The following is a 21795-nucleotide window of genomic DNA, read 5'->3' as shown; positions in this document are numbered from 1 at the left end:
TTTGCTCGAGAAAAATGCGCTGCAAAAAGGGGCCAATCAAGCACATAACTACTTTTTATATGCAGAATGTGATGTGAGCTGTGACAGGCCATTCCAGTGAGTGCAAGACTCTCACCAGGGAAGTCACTCACACAGAGAATATGGCAAGACATAATGTGGAATAAGAGGATGTTCTCCAACTTTCCCTGATCCTACATAGCCCTTGTCCCAAACTGGTGCAGAATGGCAGACTTGCAGAGCACATGATCCATTTAGTTTTTTCAAGGGTTCAAGACCAAGGATGACAAAGAGCATGTTCTTGAATCACGCGTTCCGGGATGGAACAGAGAAGCGGTGAGCAAGATGCATGAAACATGGAAAAGAGCAGTCAGGAAGTGACAAGACTAGAATTAATAAATGTATCTGTTTCCAACTAGGAAAGAATCAGTAATAGACTGAGCCCGTTTCCTCCTTTTGGTTGATCCCATCTGTTGCTGGGCATCTGGTGTATCCCCTTTTCGGAGGTGTTGTGTGATCTGACTGTAAAACTTTTTAATAAGTACATATTTTCAGGGCAAATCGATGTTAACTGCTATGAACGCTTTTTTTCTCTTACCTCTCTTTTCTCCTTGTATCTTCTTTGGTCTCTTTTATTTTTTTCGTTTCTGTACTTGTTCTTTCACATTATTATTATATGTATTACTGTACATTTATTTTTGTAAATCGTTTTGGTAGAAGCATTATTGAAATTCTACAAATAAATAAATACATAACTTTCCAGGTGCAGACCAGTTATTTTTTCAGTGCCATCTTTCCCACGAGCATGTTATCTATGTGCATAGTGTGCATTTCTGGTGAACAATATAAAGTTTCATGTACATCTTAAAATATGCACGCTATGTGCATGATGGGAAGGAAATTGCGTGCAAAAGGGAATAAGATATTCAATTTATACAAAAGCTTATTTCATAATATATTTTGTTACAATTTAATGTTCTTCATGAAATGGGTGGGCTGTAATTATGCAACATGAAAAAGAGCACAAAAAAATCTATGTGCAAAGGGCATGCATGCATGCACGCGTGATCCTGCAGGCCACCATATAAGTTCACAAATGTGGAAATGACAACATAGTGAAAAAATTATAAAAAAGTGAAAAGGAATGGAAAAACAAAGAACCGTCAGTACTAGCTAATTGCATTTACACAGAGAAGTAGAGGGAAGGGAGAGGCATTATTACAGTCTCCACTGCCTCAGGCCATATTGTAATTTGAGAGTTAATTGCTAAACCTAAGAGCCTTCTCTCTAAACCAAGGACCTGCATTTTTACAAAAACCTATAATCCTAATTCACTTCTTAATTTCTTTATTGTGTTTGCTGTAGGGACCTATCGACCTCCACTGACATGAGCTGGAGGAAGAGGAGGACGTGCAGAAGAGATAGAGAGGATGGAGAGAAGGGACGGGGACAGTGGAGTAGCAATGGGGGGCGGGGGCGGCACGAGTTCTTACCTATGTCCGTCGTAGGGCAGCAAAACCCGAATCACCAGCACCCCCGCTCTTACATGCAGCTGCCACCGGCGGCGCAAGGCCTAGCTATGTCATTGGACGGGGGGGGGGGGGAGGGGCAGAAGCCAGTTGAGGCTTGGACATCATTTAGGGGTCACAGCTGCAACCCCTGGCTTGCTCCTCGTGACCCCTGGCACACACTTTGCGACCCCTGCCCTCAGAGGTGGCAAAAATCAGTGCCAGGAACACAGTGGCACCTCGTTCTTTTGGACATCGGTTGGGGCTCCACTTGTTTTGTTTCCTCTCAATTTTTTTATTACACTGACAGTGAATAATACAACATTATTCCATATTAGTGCAATAATGAGTGGAGTACAATTAGGTGGAATATGGCTTCTGTGGCAACTGAGATAAGTAAAAACAATGCTTATAAATGTATGTTGTGTGCGTTCTTTCGGGTGAGTGTGTTTACGTTAGAGTGTGTGTGTGTGTGTGTGTGTGAGTATGTGTAAGCATTTGTGAATGAGTAAACTTGAAGGTCAAAGGGCGTGTGATTTCACTTCTGCTACCCCTTGCATTTTAGTAAATTGATGTTCATGAGTTGAAGTTAAGGTGAGAAGAGTGTGGAGAGGGGAAACAGGTGGTGGGTGGTTGGTAAAGATGGGGAAGGCAGGAGATGGCGGGCAAAAGGAAGAAAAAGCGGTAAGAATGATGTGAGAAGGGGAAGCGATATAGGTTGTGAAAGCAGGTAAGTGATGAGAAGGAAAGAAGGTACAGAAGGAATTGAAGATGGTGAAAGGAGGAGCTGTAGGGGAGGAAAGGAAGCAATGATGCAGGGAGGAGCAAGAGGAGGTATAGAAGGGAAAAGGAAGTAAGCCTAAATTGAAATTAGAAGAAGGTATAAAAAGGAAGTAAACACTTATTGGGAAAAGGGAGGAAAACATGAGGGAGATTTGTAGGTAAAGATGGAAGAGAAGCAGGAGGACGAAATGTAGGCGGTGAGGAAACAAAGGAGGAGGCAGCAGACCTAGGGTAGAGTTAGGATGATGTCAGGGGGCAGGAGATGGAATTTTAGATGTAAAGTTAGAGAAAGGTGAACCATCAATGGAGGAAGTCAGTAAATGTGGGAAGTGCAAGAGGAGGGGGCAAAGCTGGTGGAGATAAGGAAGCAGAGTAAAGCAAGCTTGAGGAAAGTAAGAAAGCAAAGGTGAAAGGAGTAAGAGTAGGGAAGCAAAGGTGAAGGGGGTGAGAGGAGGGGAACAGGTGGGGCTGGAAAGAAAGCAAAGGTGAAGGGAGTGAGAGGACACGTAACCGGTGGAGGGATCGAAGTAAAGGTGAAGAGAGTGAGAGAAGAACAGGCGGTGGCAAAATAGAAGTAAAGGTGAAGAGAGTGAGAGGAGAACCTAGACAGTGGCGAAAGAAAAGTAAAGGTGAAGTTAGTGAGTGGAGACCATAAGCAGAAACAGAATGGAAGTAAAGCTGAAGTTAGTGAGAGGTGGCAGAATGGAAGCAAAGGTAAACAGAAAAGGAGGGTCTGTTTTGAGGGGTGGTAATGGAATAAAGACAACAAGAGATGGGGTATCTAGCGGAGGAACTGAAGTGAGGAAGGCTATGAAATTTCTTGCTTCAAGCTGCACAAAACTGGAAGAAACTCAGGAGTTACTCCGGCATAGAAAATGACAAAATGCACGCATGCCAAGTAATCCCTAGCATCTGATGAACACACAAATTCAAAATCATACCTGCTGCAATGTGTGTGAAGTAAAAAATAGTTGGCACGGCCATTATAACAACTAGCCCTGGGCAGAGATCGTGGAGTTTCACTCTGCGGAATTCCGTTGAGTTACCAAAACACTCCGCGAGATTCCACTGAGTTCCGAGAGCAGGCGGAGTTTGTTACTCTTGTGTAATCCTTTCAGTGTAAAAGGACATGTGTTCCGTCCTACTCGCTTTGCGGGCTGCACGCCTTTCATATGGGGCGTCCTACTGTTGTTATATTTCATTTGGATTGGGTTCTATTTATTGTCAACAATCCAGTTCACATTGTAGGAGTGAGGCACCCAGGCCTCAGCTTTCGCCAATCCAATCACACCTCAGCTCGCGGTGCATTCCTGCGGGGATGTGCAAACAACGAAACCTTTGACAGGTTACGGGTGGGTGCTGGCAAACTCCTCTACGCGGCGGATGGCAGAGTTTTTGAACGAACTTTGCACTCCAAGCGGAGCAGCAAGAACTCCGCAAACTCCACGGGGGGAGCGGAGTCCACCACCCACCCCTAATAACAACCCACTCGAACTGCACGTCTCTTAGTGTAAAAGGTCAGGTTCCCAATTACATCTCATCCCGTCTCCTTAGATTCAGTCACTCCTCTTCTAGCTATCATAACAAAACTAAAGTGCTGAAACGTAGAGCAAATCCATTAGGATACAAGAACCACAACTCCAGAATCCACTGGGTCCGCCACTAAAACTTAAAGAACTATGGGGCATATCAGCGAGGCGATAGAATTATCGCCGCTTTTGCGTCTGTTTTCGGCCGAAAAGCGGCGATAATTTTATCGCCTATTTAGCAAGCTCACACTAACACGTGAAAACTTGCATTAGCGTAGGAATTCCTAACGCCAAGCTTTGCATCTCTGATGAGATGCAAAGTGGGCGTTCCTGACCTGACATGACAGGAGAAATGTCGCTAAGCGACATTTCTCCTATCATCAAGCCCCACGCTATGAAGCATAGCGGCAAGAAAAGTAGCGATAACCCCTCCTTACGCCTGCTTCAGGACTGACTTAGCCATGATATCCTATGGAAGGTGGATATCATGGCTAAATTTGTGAGTCCCTATCATCAAGCTAACGCCACATTGCGTGAGATTATCGCTGGGTTTCCAGAGATAATCTCACGTTAGGCAGTTAGCGTGAGGATTTTTATTGCTTTCGAGATATGCGTTGCTAACAGCATGCTATCTCAGCGATAAAAATCCACGCTAGCCGGCGATAATTATCCTAGCGCTAACTGCGCTTAGCGATAATTATCGCCGGTTGTTGCTGATATGCCCCAATCTGACTACAAGAAATAATTTGACCGATACATCTTTCAGGGAATATTTCAGAACTTCATCAACTCAGTAGGATATCACTTCTGTCCCCAAAATCTTCCTGACGCCTCCCCTGCCTAAGAGCCAGGGCTCAGTAATCAGAAATTACACTAGATACAGAGAACCAATCAGCAGATGAACAATCAGAACCCACTGCCAACTACCTCATTTGGGCTAGGAGACCAGGTATGTGACCCAATAACCACAGTTCACCCACCGCTGTTGACACATTGACTAATTTGTGTGATCAAACAACCCAGGCAGTAATAGTGCCCTGAATCTGTAGCTGGTAGGATTTTTAGAGTCCTGTACAAAGTCACATTTTGAGGCTTTCACTCGCATCCATAGGCAATCGGGACAAATTCTAGGAGGAATCTGGTGCACCCTATGAAGATACCTAAAACTGCCTTGCCGCAAAACCGCCCATGCTCTAAAACCACTGCACGGAGGAATTTCTCAAAACAATTAAATATGTAAAGAAATATATGCCATGCAAGTTAAGCAGTTTTCAAGATGGAGCCCAAAATATACTACCGATCTCTAAATAATTGTGAACGTGCAACAGTGACTTGGAGGTCTAAGTGGTTACGATGAAGAAGGCCCTTACTGTAGTGCGGCGCAAGCTTCCTGGCGATGTTCACAGGTGGCAGTGGCGCTGCAGTTGCTGTAGCATGTGCCGCGGAGGTTGCACCTGGGCGATAATCGATCACACCACCTGCACAGCTCGTGAGGCTCTGGAGCATGTTGGGGCATGAGCAGCAGGTCGTAATCCATCATGCTTTTATCTGGGGGCAGGAAGAAGAAAAGAAAGTTTTAATGCTACATCTGTTGAGGCTCAGGGTTCTTCTTCCCAACAAGCTGCATAAATAACATAATAGTTTGAGCAACCAAAATCAAGACTCAGCATCTTGTTTTCTAGAGAAGGAAGGACTGCAAACTACCCAGATCATTCTTCATGAAACTTACTGTCTTCTTATTGGAAACGTTAATTCCCTTCGTTAATATACAATTTCTTTAATATTATATTCACCAATGGGAGATTCAGGAACCTCCTTAAAATGCCTTCCACCTCTCCCTGGTTGGTCCCCCAATAATGGCCTAGTAAACATGGAAAGGAACAGCATCTGAACTCTGAAGTGTGCCAGATGCCACTGATCAAAAGTTACTAGATACTGTAGAAAGCAGTGCATTGTTTAAAAACAAAATGGCGACCTGCACGACTTTGAGCATGTATGTTAGAGCTTTTGTCTATTTAGAAAGATGGCAACAATATAAGGACATGTATACTTACCTGTTATATCATTAAAAACCAGGCCAATAATAATAACAATATGCCGTAGACATTTAAGGCTAAGCATTTGTACAAGAAAAGTACACCTTCCCTAAAGACTAAGGGTGCGATTTAGGGTTCGAAGGACATGTTACTCTGCCACAAAAGTGATCGCTATCCCGTACACCGTATTACAGGAGCATCATATCCAAAGGCACTTGTCATGAGGTGGACGGGATATCCGTCATGTTTGTGTCGGAGTAACCTGTTCACCAAGCTCTAAACCTGGCCTTCAAACCCGTAATTAGAGTTTGGCAGACAGGAGACACTTAGGCCCAGATTATGAAAAGAGGCTGCGCTGCATTGCATGACAGGGAGAGAGCAGGAGGGTGCACACACCTTAGCGTCATAGTGCTAGGGTGCGTGTCTGAGTCTAGCATAGGTTTTGTACAGGAAGGGTACCCTTCCTGTATACAATACTATGCCTAGACGCTCTTCAAAGCTTTTCCTACTTTATATGTGTACTTCCACCCATGTGATGCCCCCTTGACGCAAAGTAATGCAAAGCAGTGTTTCGAACTGCTTTGCATTACTTTTCTATACAAATCACTGCTAATACCAAGGAGCGTTGGTTTGTTAATCCCCAAATAGGTTTAGCGTTACAAAAGTAATGCTAACTCAACGCTAATCCGTTGTGAATCTGGGCATTGGCAGCACAAACGTGGCGGATGTCCCATCTGCTGTATTACATGTGTACTATAAACTATGGCATATGTAAAACAGCAGACGGGATATCTATCACATTTTGACAGAGTATCCCGTCCTCCAAACTGTCAATAAGGCCCAAAGTTTGGTGTGTAAACACAAACTACAACAAGCATTGGCATAGCCAATAGGTCTCGCCTTTGGGACCTTATAAGTGTTTAGCTATGCACCTGCCCTCGCAAAGTGCTTAAAAGGAACCAAGCCCCACCCACTCTGTTGACACCACCGTCGTGGAAGAGGGGCCACCTGCGAGGCGGAAGAATTGTTCTACGAGAGACATTGATACTGGGTGGGGGCTGCACAAGCAACACAGGCAGGATGTCAAGCGTCAGTGTCTAGCGTCTGTGACTGGTGATCACACCTGCATGGTCAGTCACACACTGACCAGTGTGATGGTGCAGTGGGCCGAGCACCTGCAGCTGAGATCTGTGCGTAACTCAGCCTTTCAATCTCCCATGGTCGATAAATACGATAACCTCTTTTAGCAATAGCTATAACTTACGAGCTAATGCATGATAAAAGTGTTGGAGTCTGTGCTTTAAGAACGGTAAGCATCGCAGCCACTGGCCAATGGGGTAGGTGTTTCTGCATGATTGATGATAGATCAATAATGGCTTATGTAATATTCGACCTGCTGGTAGTGAGCCTACATACCTCTTCCTAAGTATTATATTTGCATTGAACCCAAGAAGAGGATACACCTACGGGCCCGCCAGGATCCATGTCGTCAGAATGGCAACAATCAGCAACCCTCTAGTGATGCATCCCTTCTCGGATTACAGCTGCACAGAGCCTCTTCCCTTCTGAAGGATTAGACGTGAATGAGCTGCTGCTAAAACGGTGATGTGAATCATGAAGCAAGGAGCGGACTTCTGGCCCCGCGAGACCCGACGGAAGGCCAGATGCTCCTATCTATTAGACCGCATTTCTATAATAAGTATATCATCAGTTCCTTACGCAGGAATTATGCAAATGTTATCCTTCACTCCACGGGATTTATGCTTTTCAGCATGATGTGCAGCGCGTGGACACGTTAACTTGAAACACGAGCGACATTTGTCTTTATTTAACGCTACACTGTTCTTCTGCACTTTGTGGTTCCCTGTAAATTGGTTTAAAATTCATATATGAAACATTCTTACTGCTGCATAAAATCAACCTTGAAACCCAGCCGTTTAACTATTGCGCGACCTTGTCGTAGATGCAGAGAAAAAACAGCGCTAGCTTAAATGGCGAAACATTAAACATCCGTTTTTAATTGACAGAGAGCTGCAAAACTTGGAGTGTCGAATGCCAAGGCTGCACAATCTTGATACTGCCCCGTGCCTCTTGAATCCATAATTGCAGATAAAGCGCTGCTTGACACAACAAGCCCGGGAGAGGAGCTTGTTGAATTTAAAGAATGGAGCTGGCACACTGCGGGCCGCCTGTCACTCCCGAGACCCCTAGGCCATGGGGTGAAAGTTTTTAAGAAAGGCAGGACATGCACCCGTCTTTGGCCATTTACGTGCTTTCATTATTGAAAGCCACAAGCAAAGGTTAATGGGATGTGTGGGAGGAGGCAGACCCACACGGAGAAGTCTGTTGGAAGTCTGAAGTGATACCAAAAGGCCCTCTCCTAGGGCAGCGCATGCGCGCTGCGCTAGGCGAGACCGAAAAATGAGCACCTTTACTCCCATAAGAGTGACGGGCACATTAGGAAACAAATACAGCATACACCTGTTGATTGTAGATAGAGCTAGGCTTGCAACCAATCGAACAGTGAACTACACCATGTTTTTAGTATGACCAGCAGATATTTAGTTACCTTTCATTGATAAACATTATATGGACTTTGGCCTTTATCTGGTGAGTGGGTGGACATGTACGAAGGGCGCGACCTTCATCCTCAGGTTTTACATTTACAGGTGTATTTTAGAGTTTTAAATTGCACAGACTTGTGATACAGGTGTGCAAGAATGCTGCATTGAAGGTACAGACAATAGATTATCACAGCTACAAGTCAGCACTAAGGACTCCATTCAGTATAGATGCTTTAAAAAACAGTGTAGGATCAAAAGACATAATGGCTGGTTACCATGATATCCTTTACATGTGTAAGTGATAAATGGAAAAGTTACTTTCTTTGAAACCCCCGTTTGAATTGGGGTACCCCTTCACTAAACCATCCCACATGTTGAAACCAATTGCAAGTGGACCGCAGAAGTATGATGTGAACAGGTGGTGATAAGACAGAATTATAGGATTTGAAATTTTAAACCGAGTTGTTTGGACAGTCAGCATAACACAGACATCTCAAAGTCATCATTTGCAGTTGCCAAACATATTTTGATTTATGTTGCATTTCTGCTAGTGCTGGCACGCCCTCTGGCAGCCTCAGTTCTCTGCTCCTCTGCGAAATAGTCTGTGGATTCAGGGGACCTCAGATTAGGGAGAGAAGTTGGTCAATAGTCTGAGGAGAGGACAGTAGTTTCACTCACTTTTGTGCCACTCAAAGGGGGCATTTGGTGAACGTCGCCACAGTAGGTACAACCCAACCAGACCCATCAGACAAAGAGGCGTTTCGGGGCTCTTGTTGTGAGTGATTGTAGATAGGTACGATTGGGTAACAGGACAGGAACATTGTCGCGAAAACATCAATGACCAGAATTTTGACAGGAAAGTGCAGATAGAGGAAGTATAGATTTACTATTCCCAACGCCATCCTATTCTTTACTTTTCTAGCCTCTTTCAAGGCCCTCTGTTCACATCACTTTCTCTATAGGAGATTAATCAATTTCTGGTGCTCCCAGATACCATATTCTATATTGGGGCTTGACGCTCCCTCCCTCTGAGGAATGTACACTATTGCATCTTGTAGCAGCTGCCCAGAGTTTTGGACGGCAACTACTATCATTAACTGGAGATCAGAGCTGGAGTCTTTCCCAGTGTCTGGTCGCCCAGCTCTGCCAGCACTGAGGCCTCCCCCAGGTATGCGGCCATTGGCCGATCCTTTTTGTTTCCTTTCTTGAACACCATGTGCTCCTCTAGCAGCAGTAACGCAGAAATACTCTTGATAGCTGGGTCTGCTTTTATTTTTCAATGTTGCCTCAAAGGTCAGCCAAGTATTTTTACTCACCATGTCCTCCCAGAATGTGGATTGCTCTTTTATTGTGCCAGACAAGTCATGAGCACAGATTGTTTTATAAGCCAACAATGCTAGGAACATCAATTCAGCAAAGTACTGGGGAAACCAGAAAGAGACATTTAAACCTTCCTTGGACAATAATGACCTTACTGGCGTGACCCCTGATCGAACCTTTGGCCCTTTATCAGCTTTCTACATAATAACCAACGTTCGGAATACTTTACCTCTCACCGTATATATTATGAGTCTTCAAAAGCCATTGGAGACTTGACTCGGATCATTAAGCTTCTGTAAGGAAATTGTTCCTTACCATTATCAAATGGTTTGGAGCTTGTAGTGCTGTAGATTCACAAAACATAATCTGAGTTGGCCTCTTTGTCCTGGTGCACTGTGGGCTTCGCGGAGGGCCCGCACGCCACCATGAAAGTAAAACCTCTTCTTCAAAGAGAAACAACTTGAAACATCTGCACCCAACACTAGATGGCAAGAGGGTGCTCGCATGTGACCTACAGCAGCACATGCTGCAAACCATTGTTTTATTATGGGCATAGATGTTGGGTTTAGCCAGCGCCAAGAAGCTGTAACAAAGCACTTGCTGGTGAGATGGTTTGAAGCAGCAAGGAGTGAAAACCATGGAAAGTAAACCTGGTTATTAGAGCCCTGTTTGCTTCTATTCCTGCTGACGTCTTCATGCTGGTACCAGGGGTAGCAAAGGGGGGTGACCCATATGCAAATCAGCCTTGTTCCTTCTACAACCGAAACAGTCCACAGTGCATAAAGTGTCCAAGAGTTTTTTCCTTATACCAGGAAGAAAGACATGGGGCATTGAAAACCCCACCCTGAACCCAAAAAGACATGACAATTCATATGTAGCCTTATGTATGGACTCAAGTACTATCTGCTATACTTTAGAAGGTTATTGCAAGTCCAAGAGGCGTTGTATGACCCCAGAGGGACAAGGCTGAAGGGCGAGTTTCTTTTTAAGGGCATGGAAGAATCGACAAGATAACCTACAAAAATCAAGAATAAATAGGGAATCTGCAGTTTGAAAATAAACATGCAGCAACTAATTGTTGCAAAAACATCTTGTAACGAGTGTGATGTAACTTGCTTTAAAAACAGATAAGCTAAACGCGTGGTAGCGTGCAGAGAGATGGCTGCTTTCATGTTAGCATCCCGATTTTTTAAAAAAGTGCTCTATGAAATTCGCATCATCTGCTAATGGGAGATCATTTTCAGGGACAATTCATTTAAAGAAGCTGAAAAGGGAGCTCTCCCTTTTGATGTTTAAACAGCAGTTGTAGTTCTACTTCGTAGCCAGCCTTTCAGCCATCCTTTCACGATGTCTGCAGGCTCTGGCAGCTGGCACTCTGCTGTCACTACTCAACTATAATAACGTATTACAGAAGCAATTACATTTTTGCATTACAGTTGACTAGTGATGTCAAAACTGGAAGCTAAAAAGAAATGTAGACAGCCTTTAATGTAAATACTGGAGGCGTCCATGTTTTATATTATAATAATAATATTATATACCTATATAACTATATGGTAATGGAACTCTTGAACGACTTGCGAAGTACGATTTCATATATTGATGTGTGTGCATTATGTCTTAAATGCTTCTGTGCGAAAGCAGACAGGCCAATGTACCCTGCATTGTGCCACCACGCCATAAAATGCAACGTAGGCCCTCTAAAGCCGGGTCATAAAGCTAAGATCGGCTTTTCATGCTTAAGAAGGGTGTGAAGAGGAAATGAGATTTTTTCTGAGTCATAAAAAGAGTGCTCTTGGTTTTTAGCACTCAGAGTCACACAATAGTCACGTGCGCTACTGAATCAAGGGAGGATGTTTATTGTTATTTTCCATTGTGCTCATGGCCAGACCTCTCCCAAGGGAAGCACTTCCGGTTGACTGCTGGCCCAGGATGGGATCTCATGTTTGAGTCAGGCTGGCAGGGAAGGAGCAGAGCCTCCCACTGCAGGATCCGCTCTGAGGATGGAGCGTTCCAAGAGGCATAAAAAGTTCCACTGGAAAACATCTGTCAGAAAAAATAGCGCCTTGTAAGCCAGTTAGAACATCAGGGTCAGGCTAGCTGAAGGAAGGATTCCACTGTAAGCGAGCACCAGACTGCTTTTTATGTAAAGACAAGGTGTCTTGACCTACCTACCAACTCCCACACTCCCCCATACAGGATGGGATAGGATACCCAAGCATCATTGATTGGGCGCTACAATTTGCAACAATTTGCACATGTTAGGAGCAGGGCTTTAAGTGGGATGAATAAAGAAGGAGAGGTGTGTCCTGATAATGGGCGTATAGTGTGCCCCCCAACCAGTATTTCGGTAACTCTTTAAGTTTTCTCTTATTGCACCCAGTTATTAAAACAATGACTGACATACACCTAAAACCAGCCACAACTATTGGCTTTGTCCGTGGTTGTTAGCTATTTAGGATAAAGGAGTAAAAACAAATGATTTTGTTTCAGATAATCAATATTCAAAATGTTTCAATACTGAAATGTACAGACTGTGAATTAAATATTACTGAGGCCTGTGGAAGGGGTAACAGTCTACAGAGTGCCTCAACCACTCCTGTTAGATACACTCTAGGTCACCTATCCTTCATTTCACGCCCACACCCTCAAACACACAACACCCCCTCACCTGTAACCACTGCCTTTTCCCATACATTTTCCCTGTCAATATTTTGACAACTATGTACCTCCTTCCCACACATTTGAACAGCAATCACATGACCATTGCGCTGTGCGATCTCTGCAGAGAGACAAAGAATTGGAAGAGCATGTAGTCTGAACACTTACAAGACACTATGAGACACTTCAGCCTCAATGCCAGGGCGCTCAGTCATGACACGTTATAAATACATGGAGGCGAATCCGTTGAAAGTATGCACTATACAAGCTTAATATGCTATACGAAGAAAAAAAACCAAGCATTGGCACAGCCAATAGGTCTCGCCTTTGGGACATTATAGGTGTTTAGCCATGCAACAGTTGCATAACTAAATACTTGTAAGGTCCCAAAAGCGAGACCTATTGGCTATGCCAAGCGGCCCCGAAAGTGATCGTGATAGCGATCAAACATCAAAGTGGCCGCGAAAGTGAAAGTAATCGTGGTCAAGCGCGGCGCGCGTGCCTGCGCACATGCACTGTAGCTCTACGCTGGCCTGGTAGCACTTTTTGGAGCCCTCTCAATAAGTCTCGCCAGACCTGCGCATGCGCTGGGTCAGGCGAGACCTAAAAAGAAACACACCATTCTGGAATTAGCTAACACTAATAGGGAATGCAAGTTATGCAACATTAAGTAAAACATGAAATATGAACAGAAAACAAATAGTTGAGATGGATTACCTTAATGTGTTTACGTTCATTGTTCAAAAATCGATCAGTGTTTTTTGCCATTTAGGTTAACGACATGAATACAGGGGGCGTATAATGTCCGTTCTTGATTATTACCGGTCTGAGACCCGGAGAAACCTGACCCAGTAAAAGCCCTCATAGGAGTACCCTTAGAACTCAATCCAAGGAGTAGATTTCCTGGCCTATGCCTCTTCCATTTCTCCCATCTCCTGCAGATCGTTTTTACGTCAGCACTCGGAAGGAGTAAAGTTTGAGGAAATGTGCATCCTCACATCCTCACATCCATCACTTTTCTGTTTCTTCCCGTCTGTTCCCTCCATGTGGAACCAAGGCCTTCCGTTTCCCCCACTGAAAATAAATGTTTGAGCCTTTTTCAAATCAAATGGGCGCCCTTTCTTGTCTGTCTCCTTTGGAAGTCTATCTCAAGAATGGAACATCACATGCAAGGCAAGGTCCAGAGTTAAGGTGTTGGATGAAAATCCGGGACTTGCAGAAAAGCAATCTCCTGAAAGAGTGCCAATGGGCAGGTATAATATCCGTCGCCATGCCACTGCCACCCTCCTCACACATTCGACTATTTACTCCTTCAGTTTTCCTGCAGTAAACTATTCGTCTTTGTACATGTAAAGGGTAAACTAACGCTAAACCTGCCTGCCACCGATAACACGTCTAATTCATGTCTCTGTGGGGTGGCTGTTGTGCCACAGTAACCATGTTTCTGGAAGCCTGGTAAATGCAGGGATTGTGTGAACGTGGGACCAGGGAAGCATACAGTTGTTTCTCAAGCATGTCAACAAAAGATTCCAAAAACATCTCAAGCCCTTTCCCGAAAGGAGAGAGGGTAGATTTCAATGAAAACTACCAAGGATCCCAAGATGTAATACAGAAAGCTCTGCGTGTGCGTCACGGGTGAAATTTTAAATGATTAATATATCAAACTTTGACAAAACTTTGCACTATCAGTAGATGTCGGCTCGTGGCTGCGTACCAGTTCTCACGCTCTGTTCCCATCACGCCCTTCCCCCTTCTAAAGAGCCTTCCAATGGCCTGGCTCGGTGAGCTGGCATCTTGCCACCAAGGGCCAACGACTAAACACCCCTAAGAAGTCCAGCTTTATTATGCCCCATCGGCCTCCCTTGCGGCAACTTTAAAATGGTGCCTGTAACCCTGCTCCGCGAAGAGTTCTTCTATTCAATCCCCGACACACAACTTAAATAAACAGTCCTGTCAAAATTGTTTTAAAAAACACAAATGTATGGAACGATAAAGACAATTCAATGATTTCTGAAGTGGAAGTGATGAAGTTCAGATGGTACCTCCAGATCCTCACAAGGCAACAACATCTCCTGAAGTTGAGCCAATAATCTCAAAGCCGCCCCTAAATCTGTTGAATGATATTTGTCTCTTAAGTGCATGCCAATCGCTTCCAAATATTTCTGAAGCGCGCCCACATATTAAGAAGGAAAGAAAACAAAAATGTTCTACTGCGTTTACCACCTGCACTTAATTTAGTTTATGAGTCAATAATGTGCATAATTGGATGAGTTAATTTAAGTCCCACCTACAGCAAGGTCTCACTGAATGAAATCCCTAAACCTGCATCTGGAGACATATCCAGCTGTGTCTATCTCCGCCTTTCCATGAATTTCCTTGCGATCTTGGAGACTTGAGTGCACCTTTACTGCTGTTGGATCCAGCACCTTCCATTTCAAACTCAGGATGTGTGGGTAGGGAGAGACTCAGGAGGGACATGCGGCCCCACCCGCTCCGCCGCTTAAAGTGCAATGTCCCATCTCGCCACTAGGTGATGTAAGACTTCCATGGGCTAATAATGGTATGAGACATATGCAGTAAGAGTATCAAATTTACCACAGGTAAAAACACATCCTTTCTTTAAGGCCTTGTAAAGAGCGGTCTCCTAATAGAACATGTTCAGTACGACAGAGGCGTTTTCCTTTTACGATCACCAAACTGCCTGGTTAGGTTGATCACAAAAATAATGCAGGAGGATGCAAATCTCTCAAACAGCAACCTATGACACCAGTGGTGGACCTGCGATACATGGATGGCGTTCCCATGGACTGGACAGAGGGGTCCGATCATAACAGTCACATCCTCATAATAGATGGGTTTCACATCTCATTCTGATGAAGCTTGAATGTGGCTCCATGAAGATGGCCGTGTCCACAATGGAAGTACCAGCAATAGAAACATCTACCTGTGTCTGTGACCCACCAAAATCCTGGGACTCTCCCTCACCCCACTGGTGGGGCCCTCAGAGTCTACTGCACTCTACACTCCCATCCTATTGTAAGGCTGTTACTTAACACAGTAGTTTGGCTACATCCGTGGATACACATGATCTGACCTGAGGCACACTGTGGTGACCACAGAGAAGGTACCATTTACCTCCTGGTGATGTATTCCCAGTGGGTGTTTTTAGTGCAAAGCATATGCACATTCCTAGTATGGATGCCATGTCTTTGTACAAATCCAATCCTTAAGCAACACTAAAATGCCCAGACAGGTTTCCCAAACACTTGATTCCATTGAGCTGCCGTTTAGTGCTTATTTGATTGGGTTACAAATCCCGTAAATAAGCTGGAAGAGTTTTCAGTTGGCAAACAAGATAAAGACAGAAGAAAAAGAAACTTTCTAAAAAGTCCCATTGAAGCATAACTTTCATAACTGATAACATCAGACCAGATATTGAATTCCATCACGGGTCTGTTTGGAGGGGAAAATCCAACTGAAAAAAGTCAAACAAAGTTACTAAAAGGCTTAAAATTGAAGGAATTAAAACTTGAATTATTGAAAAGAAACAAGAGAAGTCAAAAGGAAGAGGGATGCTATAGTCTTCTTCCATGAATGGAGATTGAAACAACAGAAGCGACTGAGCTTTTGCTTCAAAGAGGAAGTGAACTTAAGGAAGGGAGCGCTGTGTGGCGGAGCTAGACACCGAGTGTGGTGGGAGAACGTTCAGAGGCAGAGAGGCTAAATAAAACGTGTGTGCGCCTGCTCTAATATGGATGGTACCTCCGTCCTAGATGAGCTAAGCATGCTAGCTATACCACTTTTAAAAGGCTCTACATGTTTCAAAATGCAGGAGATAAGGAACTGATGGCTCAAGGAGATGAAGCGCTTTGCCCAGGATCAAACCATTTGACTGAGTGCAAAGTTGAATAAAACTCTTCTCAACATCATCAACATCTTACCTACTACGTCAGTTCTCCTTCTTTGGTACCAACATACTGTCTTCAGAGCGCTTGAGCAACCAGGTCTCATACGGACGATCCCCCGAAACAGAACAAGGAGAGTACACTGATCCCTGTGGCCCAAGTAGTGTTTAGTCTACTTGTCGGAAAGTGTTTTCCATAGAAAGAGAAGACAGACTGGTTGCGACTCCTCTACCTAAGGGAATGCCGCTGGCTGTGTGGGCCACACACTGACAGGCGTCACTACACAGGTCATTAAGGCTCATTTCTGTGCTTGTCTGTTCTCACTCACTTACTAAATCACTCTCCCGCACTTTCCACTCCACACAACAACCTAGAGAAGTTTAAAGGCATGGGCAAAGTGGAAAACTGCTGAGGGCCCCCACCTTCCAGGGGGTCCCCTAGTAAAGTGAAGCTTCACTCTAGCTCACTTCTGTGTGTTATTGTCATTATTGTTGTGCAACATAGGGCTTCAATTAGCAAACGATGACTTGTAAAATTCAAAGCTGTTCCAGACAGTGGCCCCCAAAATATTTATTGGCCCCAATCCTTACTATGACACTGCAACCATGCATTGCTCTTTAGAAATTTCTCGCTAGAAGTCATACTTTCTAAACAGTGAAAGGAGTATTTTTTTTTTTTAAACGGAGGCCACGTGAGTGAAAATGTGCGACAAATGCAAACCAGGTACAAAGGGGCAGATTTACAAGCCCCTTGCGCCACTTTTGCGTCACTTTTCCTATGTTAAAAATGACGCAAAGGTGGCGGAAGGGGCTTGAAAATCTGCCCCAAAGTATTTTAGAATAGAAACTCGGGGCTGCCCTTGACTTATGGCATTTTGGGCCTCCACGGGTGGCCTGACGCGTCCCTTCTCCAGGTGTTGTCAGAAATGGTCCCTTCAAACCGTTCGTGACCTGACGCACATCTTTCGAGGAGCCAAGAACTGGCCTGTTGGGGAGAAAGGCCACGTGCTTTGGGTGGATGCTGGGGTGACAGAGCACCCGTGATTAGGCTTGCCGGGCTGCACGAGCTCTCTTCCAGGCTCCGAAGCACGTCTGCTAGCCCGGACTTGGCCCCTTTATGGAATTTAGCTTCAGGGCGAGAATCCCCGTATGTTTACGTCAGCAGCGGGCCGTGCCGGCCTCACTAGGGAGTACTGAGGCGCGCATCCACATTCGCTGCCATTCTTGGGCAGACGTGGACATTCTGGACAGTCTAGACTGCCCAGGCCCCCTCCAGTCCTTGCAATGCGGTGCCTTGGCCCTCTGGAGGTGAGCGAGGGGCTGCTGCTCCCTGGGAGTTTCTTTGAGCTCCTACAACAAAGTGTGGCACTGAGCTGCTATGGTCCGTGCACACGTGGAGACATCGGGTGCCTGCCTGCTCTACTTCCGCACAGGGCTGCCAGCTTTCCAAGAGTAAAATATTGGCCAGTTGTTCTCGTTTTACTCTCTGCCAAGGGCTGGACAGATAAGGGATAAGAGTACCGGCTCTAAGTGACTTTGCTTATGTTTTTTAGCGGCCGGGCATTAGAATACTGGTGGGTGCCGGTAGAAAACTTTAAGATACCTGTGGACGTCGGCGGTAGAGAACTTTAAAATACCGGTGGTGCCAGTAGAAAACTTTAAGATACCGGTGGGTGTCGGTAGAAAACTTTAAGATACCGGTGGGTGTCGGTAGAGAACTTTAAAATACCGGTGGTGCCGGTAGAAAACCTTAAGATACCGGAGGGTGTCGGTAGAGAACTTTAAAATACCGCTGGGTGCCGGTAGAAAACTTTAAGATACCGGTGGGTGTCGGTAGATAACTTTAAAATACCGGTGGTGCCGGTAGAAAACCTTAAGATACCGGAGGGTGTCGTAGATAACTTTAAAATACCGCTGGGTGCCGGTAGAAAACTTTAAGATACCGGTGGGTGTCGGTAGATAACTTTAAAATACCGGTGGTGCCGGTAGAAAACCTTAAGATACCGGAGGGTGTCGGTAGAGAACTTTAAAATACCGCTGGGTGCCGGTAGAAAACTTTAAGATACCGGTGGGTGTCGGTAGATAACTTTAAAATACCGGTGGTGCCGGTAGAAAACCTTAAGATACCGGAGGGTGTCGTAGATAACTTTAAAATACCGCTGGGTGCCGGTAGAAAACTTTAAGATACCGGTGGGTGTCGGTAGAGAACTTTAAAATACCGGTGGGTGCCGGTAGAAAACCTTAAGATACCGGAGGGTGTCGTAGATAACTTTAAAATACCGCTGGGTGCCGATAGAAAACTTTAAGATACCGGTGGGTGTCGGTAGAGAAATTTAAAATACCGGTGGGTGCCGGCAGAAAACATTAAAATACCAGTGGTGCGAGTAGAAAAGTTAAAAATACCGGTGGGTGTTGGTAGAAAACTTTAAAATACCGGTATGTGCAGGTATAAAACTTTTAAAAAGCTATGGTGCTGGTAGAAAACATTAAAATACTGGTGGTGCGAGTAGAAAAGTTTAAAATACTGGTTGTGCTTGTAGAAAACATTAAAATACCAGTGGGACGAGTAGAAATGTTTACAATTCCGGTTGTGCTTGTAGAAAACATTAAAATACCAGTGGTGCCGGTAGAAAACTTTAGCATACCGGTGGGTGCCGGCGGAAAACATTAAAATACCGGTGGTGCCGGCAGAAAACTTTAGCATACCGGTGGGTGCTGGCAGAAAACTTTAGCAGACCAGTGGGTACCGGCAGAAAACATTAAAATACCGGTTGTGCTTGTAGAAAATATGAAAATACCGGTGGTGCGAGTAGAAAAGTTTAAAATACTGGTGGGTGCCGGGAAAACTTTAAGATACCGGTGGTGCCAGTAGACAACTTTAAGATACCGGTGGTGCCGGTAGACAACTTTAAAATACCGGTGGTGCCGGTAGAAATCTTTAAAATACCGCTGGTGCCGGTAGAAAACGTTAAAATACCAGTGGTGCCGGTAGATAACTTTAAAATACCGGTGGTGTCGGTAGAAAATTTAAAATACCGGTGGTGCCGGTAGACAACTTTAAGATACCGGTGGTGCCGGTAGAAAACTTTAAGATACCGGTGGTGCCAGTACAAAACATTAAAATACAATTGGTGCTGGTAGACAACTTTAAAATACAGGTGGTGCCGGTAGAAAACTTTAGCATACCGGTGGGTGCCAGCAGAAAACATTAAAATACTGGTGGGTGCCGGCAGAAAACATTAAAATACCGGTGGTGCCGATAGAAAACTTTAGCATACCGGTGGTGCGAGTAGAAAAGTTTAAAATACCGGTTGTGTTTGTAGAAAATATTAAAATACCGGTAGAGCGAGTAGAAAAGTTCAAAATACCGGTGGGTGCCGGTAGACAACTTTAAGATACCGGTGGTGCCGGTAGACAACTTTAAGATACCGGTGGTGCCGGTAGACAACTTTAAGATACCGGTGGTGGCGGTAGAAAACATTAAAATACCGGTGGTGCCGGTAGAAAACGTTAAAATACCATTGGTGCCGGTAGACAACTTTAAAATACCGGTGGTGCCGGTAGAAAACTTTAAAATACTGGTGGTGCCGGTAGAAAACTTTAAACTACTGGTGGTGCCAATAGACAACTTTAAGATACCGGTGGTGCCGGTAGAAAACTTTAAGATACTGGTGGTGCCAGTAGAAAGCTTTAAAATATCGGTGGCGCAGTTTAGTGGGGCCCAGTTCACCAGCCTATGAGGCCAGATGGGAACGCTACTTCCGCACCACGCGCTCTTTGGTCTCAAGCTCAGGTTCCTTGTGAAGATGTGTCTTGTTCACCCCGCACAGCTGGTGCCAGTCCCCGGTCTTCCTTCCTGGGATAGAAAATGCTAGGGTTGCCACCTGGCCATTGTTCTACCGACACCACCAGTGTTTTAATGTAGCAGCGGGTAAAAATATAAGCAAAATCACCTAAAGGCGATATTAATAGCCCATATCTGTGCCTAACTCAAACAGTCAATATTAATAGAAAACACATTTATATGTGTTCTAGAGGTGATGAAATGGTCCATCACTAATAATGAAAGTAAATAAATGCAGGAAAGTCATGTTACAAATAAATTCATTCGAGTTTCTTTAAAGTCCTGGTGAATATCATCTCTAGCCCTCTGCAGACTCTTAAAACAACAACTAATGGCTAGTATTTCTCTCTTGGAAAGGTGGCCACCCCAGGAGCTGCTGCCTGCCCTGTAGCCAGCGGTGCCACTCAGGGTGTAAACAAGGGAAACGCACAGTATACAAATGACAAACTACAGCAGCGAGGAGCTTTCACACTGCTTTGGCCACATAATGCCTTTGAGTATCAATAATAACATGTTTCCAGTACTCCAATTTTGAGACCATTGTACATAAAATTATTTTACTTATACCCAATTTAACAGTTCTTAATTTGTCACTCTTGTGAAAGAGACTGATGGGCCCTGCTGGGCTACAACATTGTAGCATATAAAAAAGTGATGGATGGAATGCTTCAATTAATCTCAACAATTGGTAATTACTTGGAACCACATTCCAGTCCATGTTATTTTTTTTGCCCACCATGCCACCTCAGATTAGACCCAGCCATATGCAAATCAGCTTTCATCCGGCTCTAATAGGAGCCGTCCATCCCCAACTGCGGGTCAGGTCCTCTCTGAACCGGAACACAAACATCCCAGGACCAGTTTCACCCGAGTTGTGTTCATCGGTCCAGTAAAGATTGGTTCCAGTGGTTGTGGTTGAGCGAGCACAAGACCCACGTCTGGGCACACCCATCGCACTTGGGTGTCGCATTTAAGTATATATAACAGTGATAGGTGGGATGCTTGGATTAATCTCAGCCACTGGTAATTCTTTGGGCCGCATCCCAGACCATCTTTTTTTACATCTATCATAATGCAAAGCAGAAGGGCTGGTGCTGCATGTTCCGTGTACTTTCACGCCCATGAATTCTCCTAGACTGGGCTGATGTAATCTGATTAAACTACTATTAACAGGGGCTTTATAGCATACGTGAGTAGTGCTGTGCAGTAAACTGCTCGTACAGCATCCAGCGCTTTCTCTATTGTCATTGGGCCGACACACAGGAAGCCAACATTATATCTTAGTTTGAAAGCTGGCAAATGATGAATTCTGGTGGGTATATTCTGTGCCTACACACTCCCATATAAGGCATGCCCCGCTTTTGATCAACGGGTGTTTTTTTAACTTTGGGCCAAGCATTTAGCAAGAATCTGTAGTTTTCAACATAACAAGCTCACCTGAACAACGAATGTTTCTGTCTTGGGAAGAAGCTGGTGCCTGCAAGATGGCTCAGTGAGTTAAACACTTGTTCTTGACATCTGCTGTGACTGGGAAGGGGTAAGTCTGAAACACAACAAGGCCCATGCAGTCTTTCACACGTTCCAAGTGCCATGAAACGAAGAAGTAATAATACATCGTATTTACTGCACGAGTAGGCAACAGACAATAT

The 21795-nt window shown here is 44.6% G+C and overlaps 1 protein-coding gene across 2 annotated transcripts in view; it reads right to left on the bottom strand.

The window, feature by feature from the left end:
- Positions 1–21795, bottom strand: part of TGFBR2 (transforming growth factor beta receptor 2) — a 171968-nt gene that overhangs the window by 88202 nt on the left and 61971 nt on the right. For both annotated transcript variants that reach the window (XM_085630568.1, XM_085630567.1), the window contains exon 2: positions 5188–5365. In XM_085630568.1, coding sequence (XP_085486694.1) covers positions 5188–5365 — 178 coding nt within the window. The remainder of the gene's footprint in view (positions 1–5187; positions 5366–21795) is intronic.

This window comes from Triturus cristatus, chromosome 10, assembly GCF_964204655.1.
Source record: "Triturus cristatus chromosome 10, aTriCri1.1, whole genome shotgun sequence".
Taxonomy (NCBI): domain Eukaryota; kingdom Metazoa; phylum Chordata; class Amphibia; order Caudata; family Salamandridae; genus Triturus; species Triturus cristatus.
Note: the sequence above shows the minus strand (reverse complement) of the source record. Positions and strands in the feature narration are given on the sequence as shown.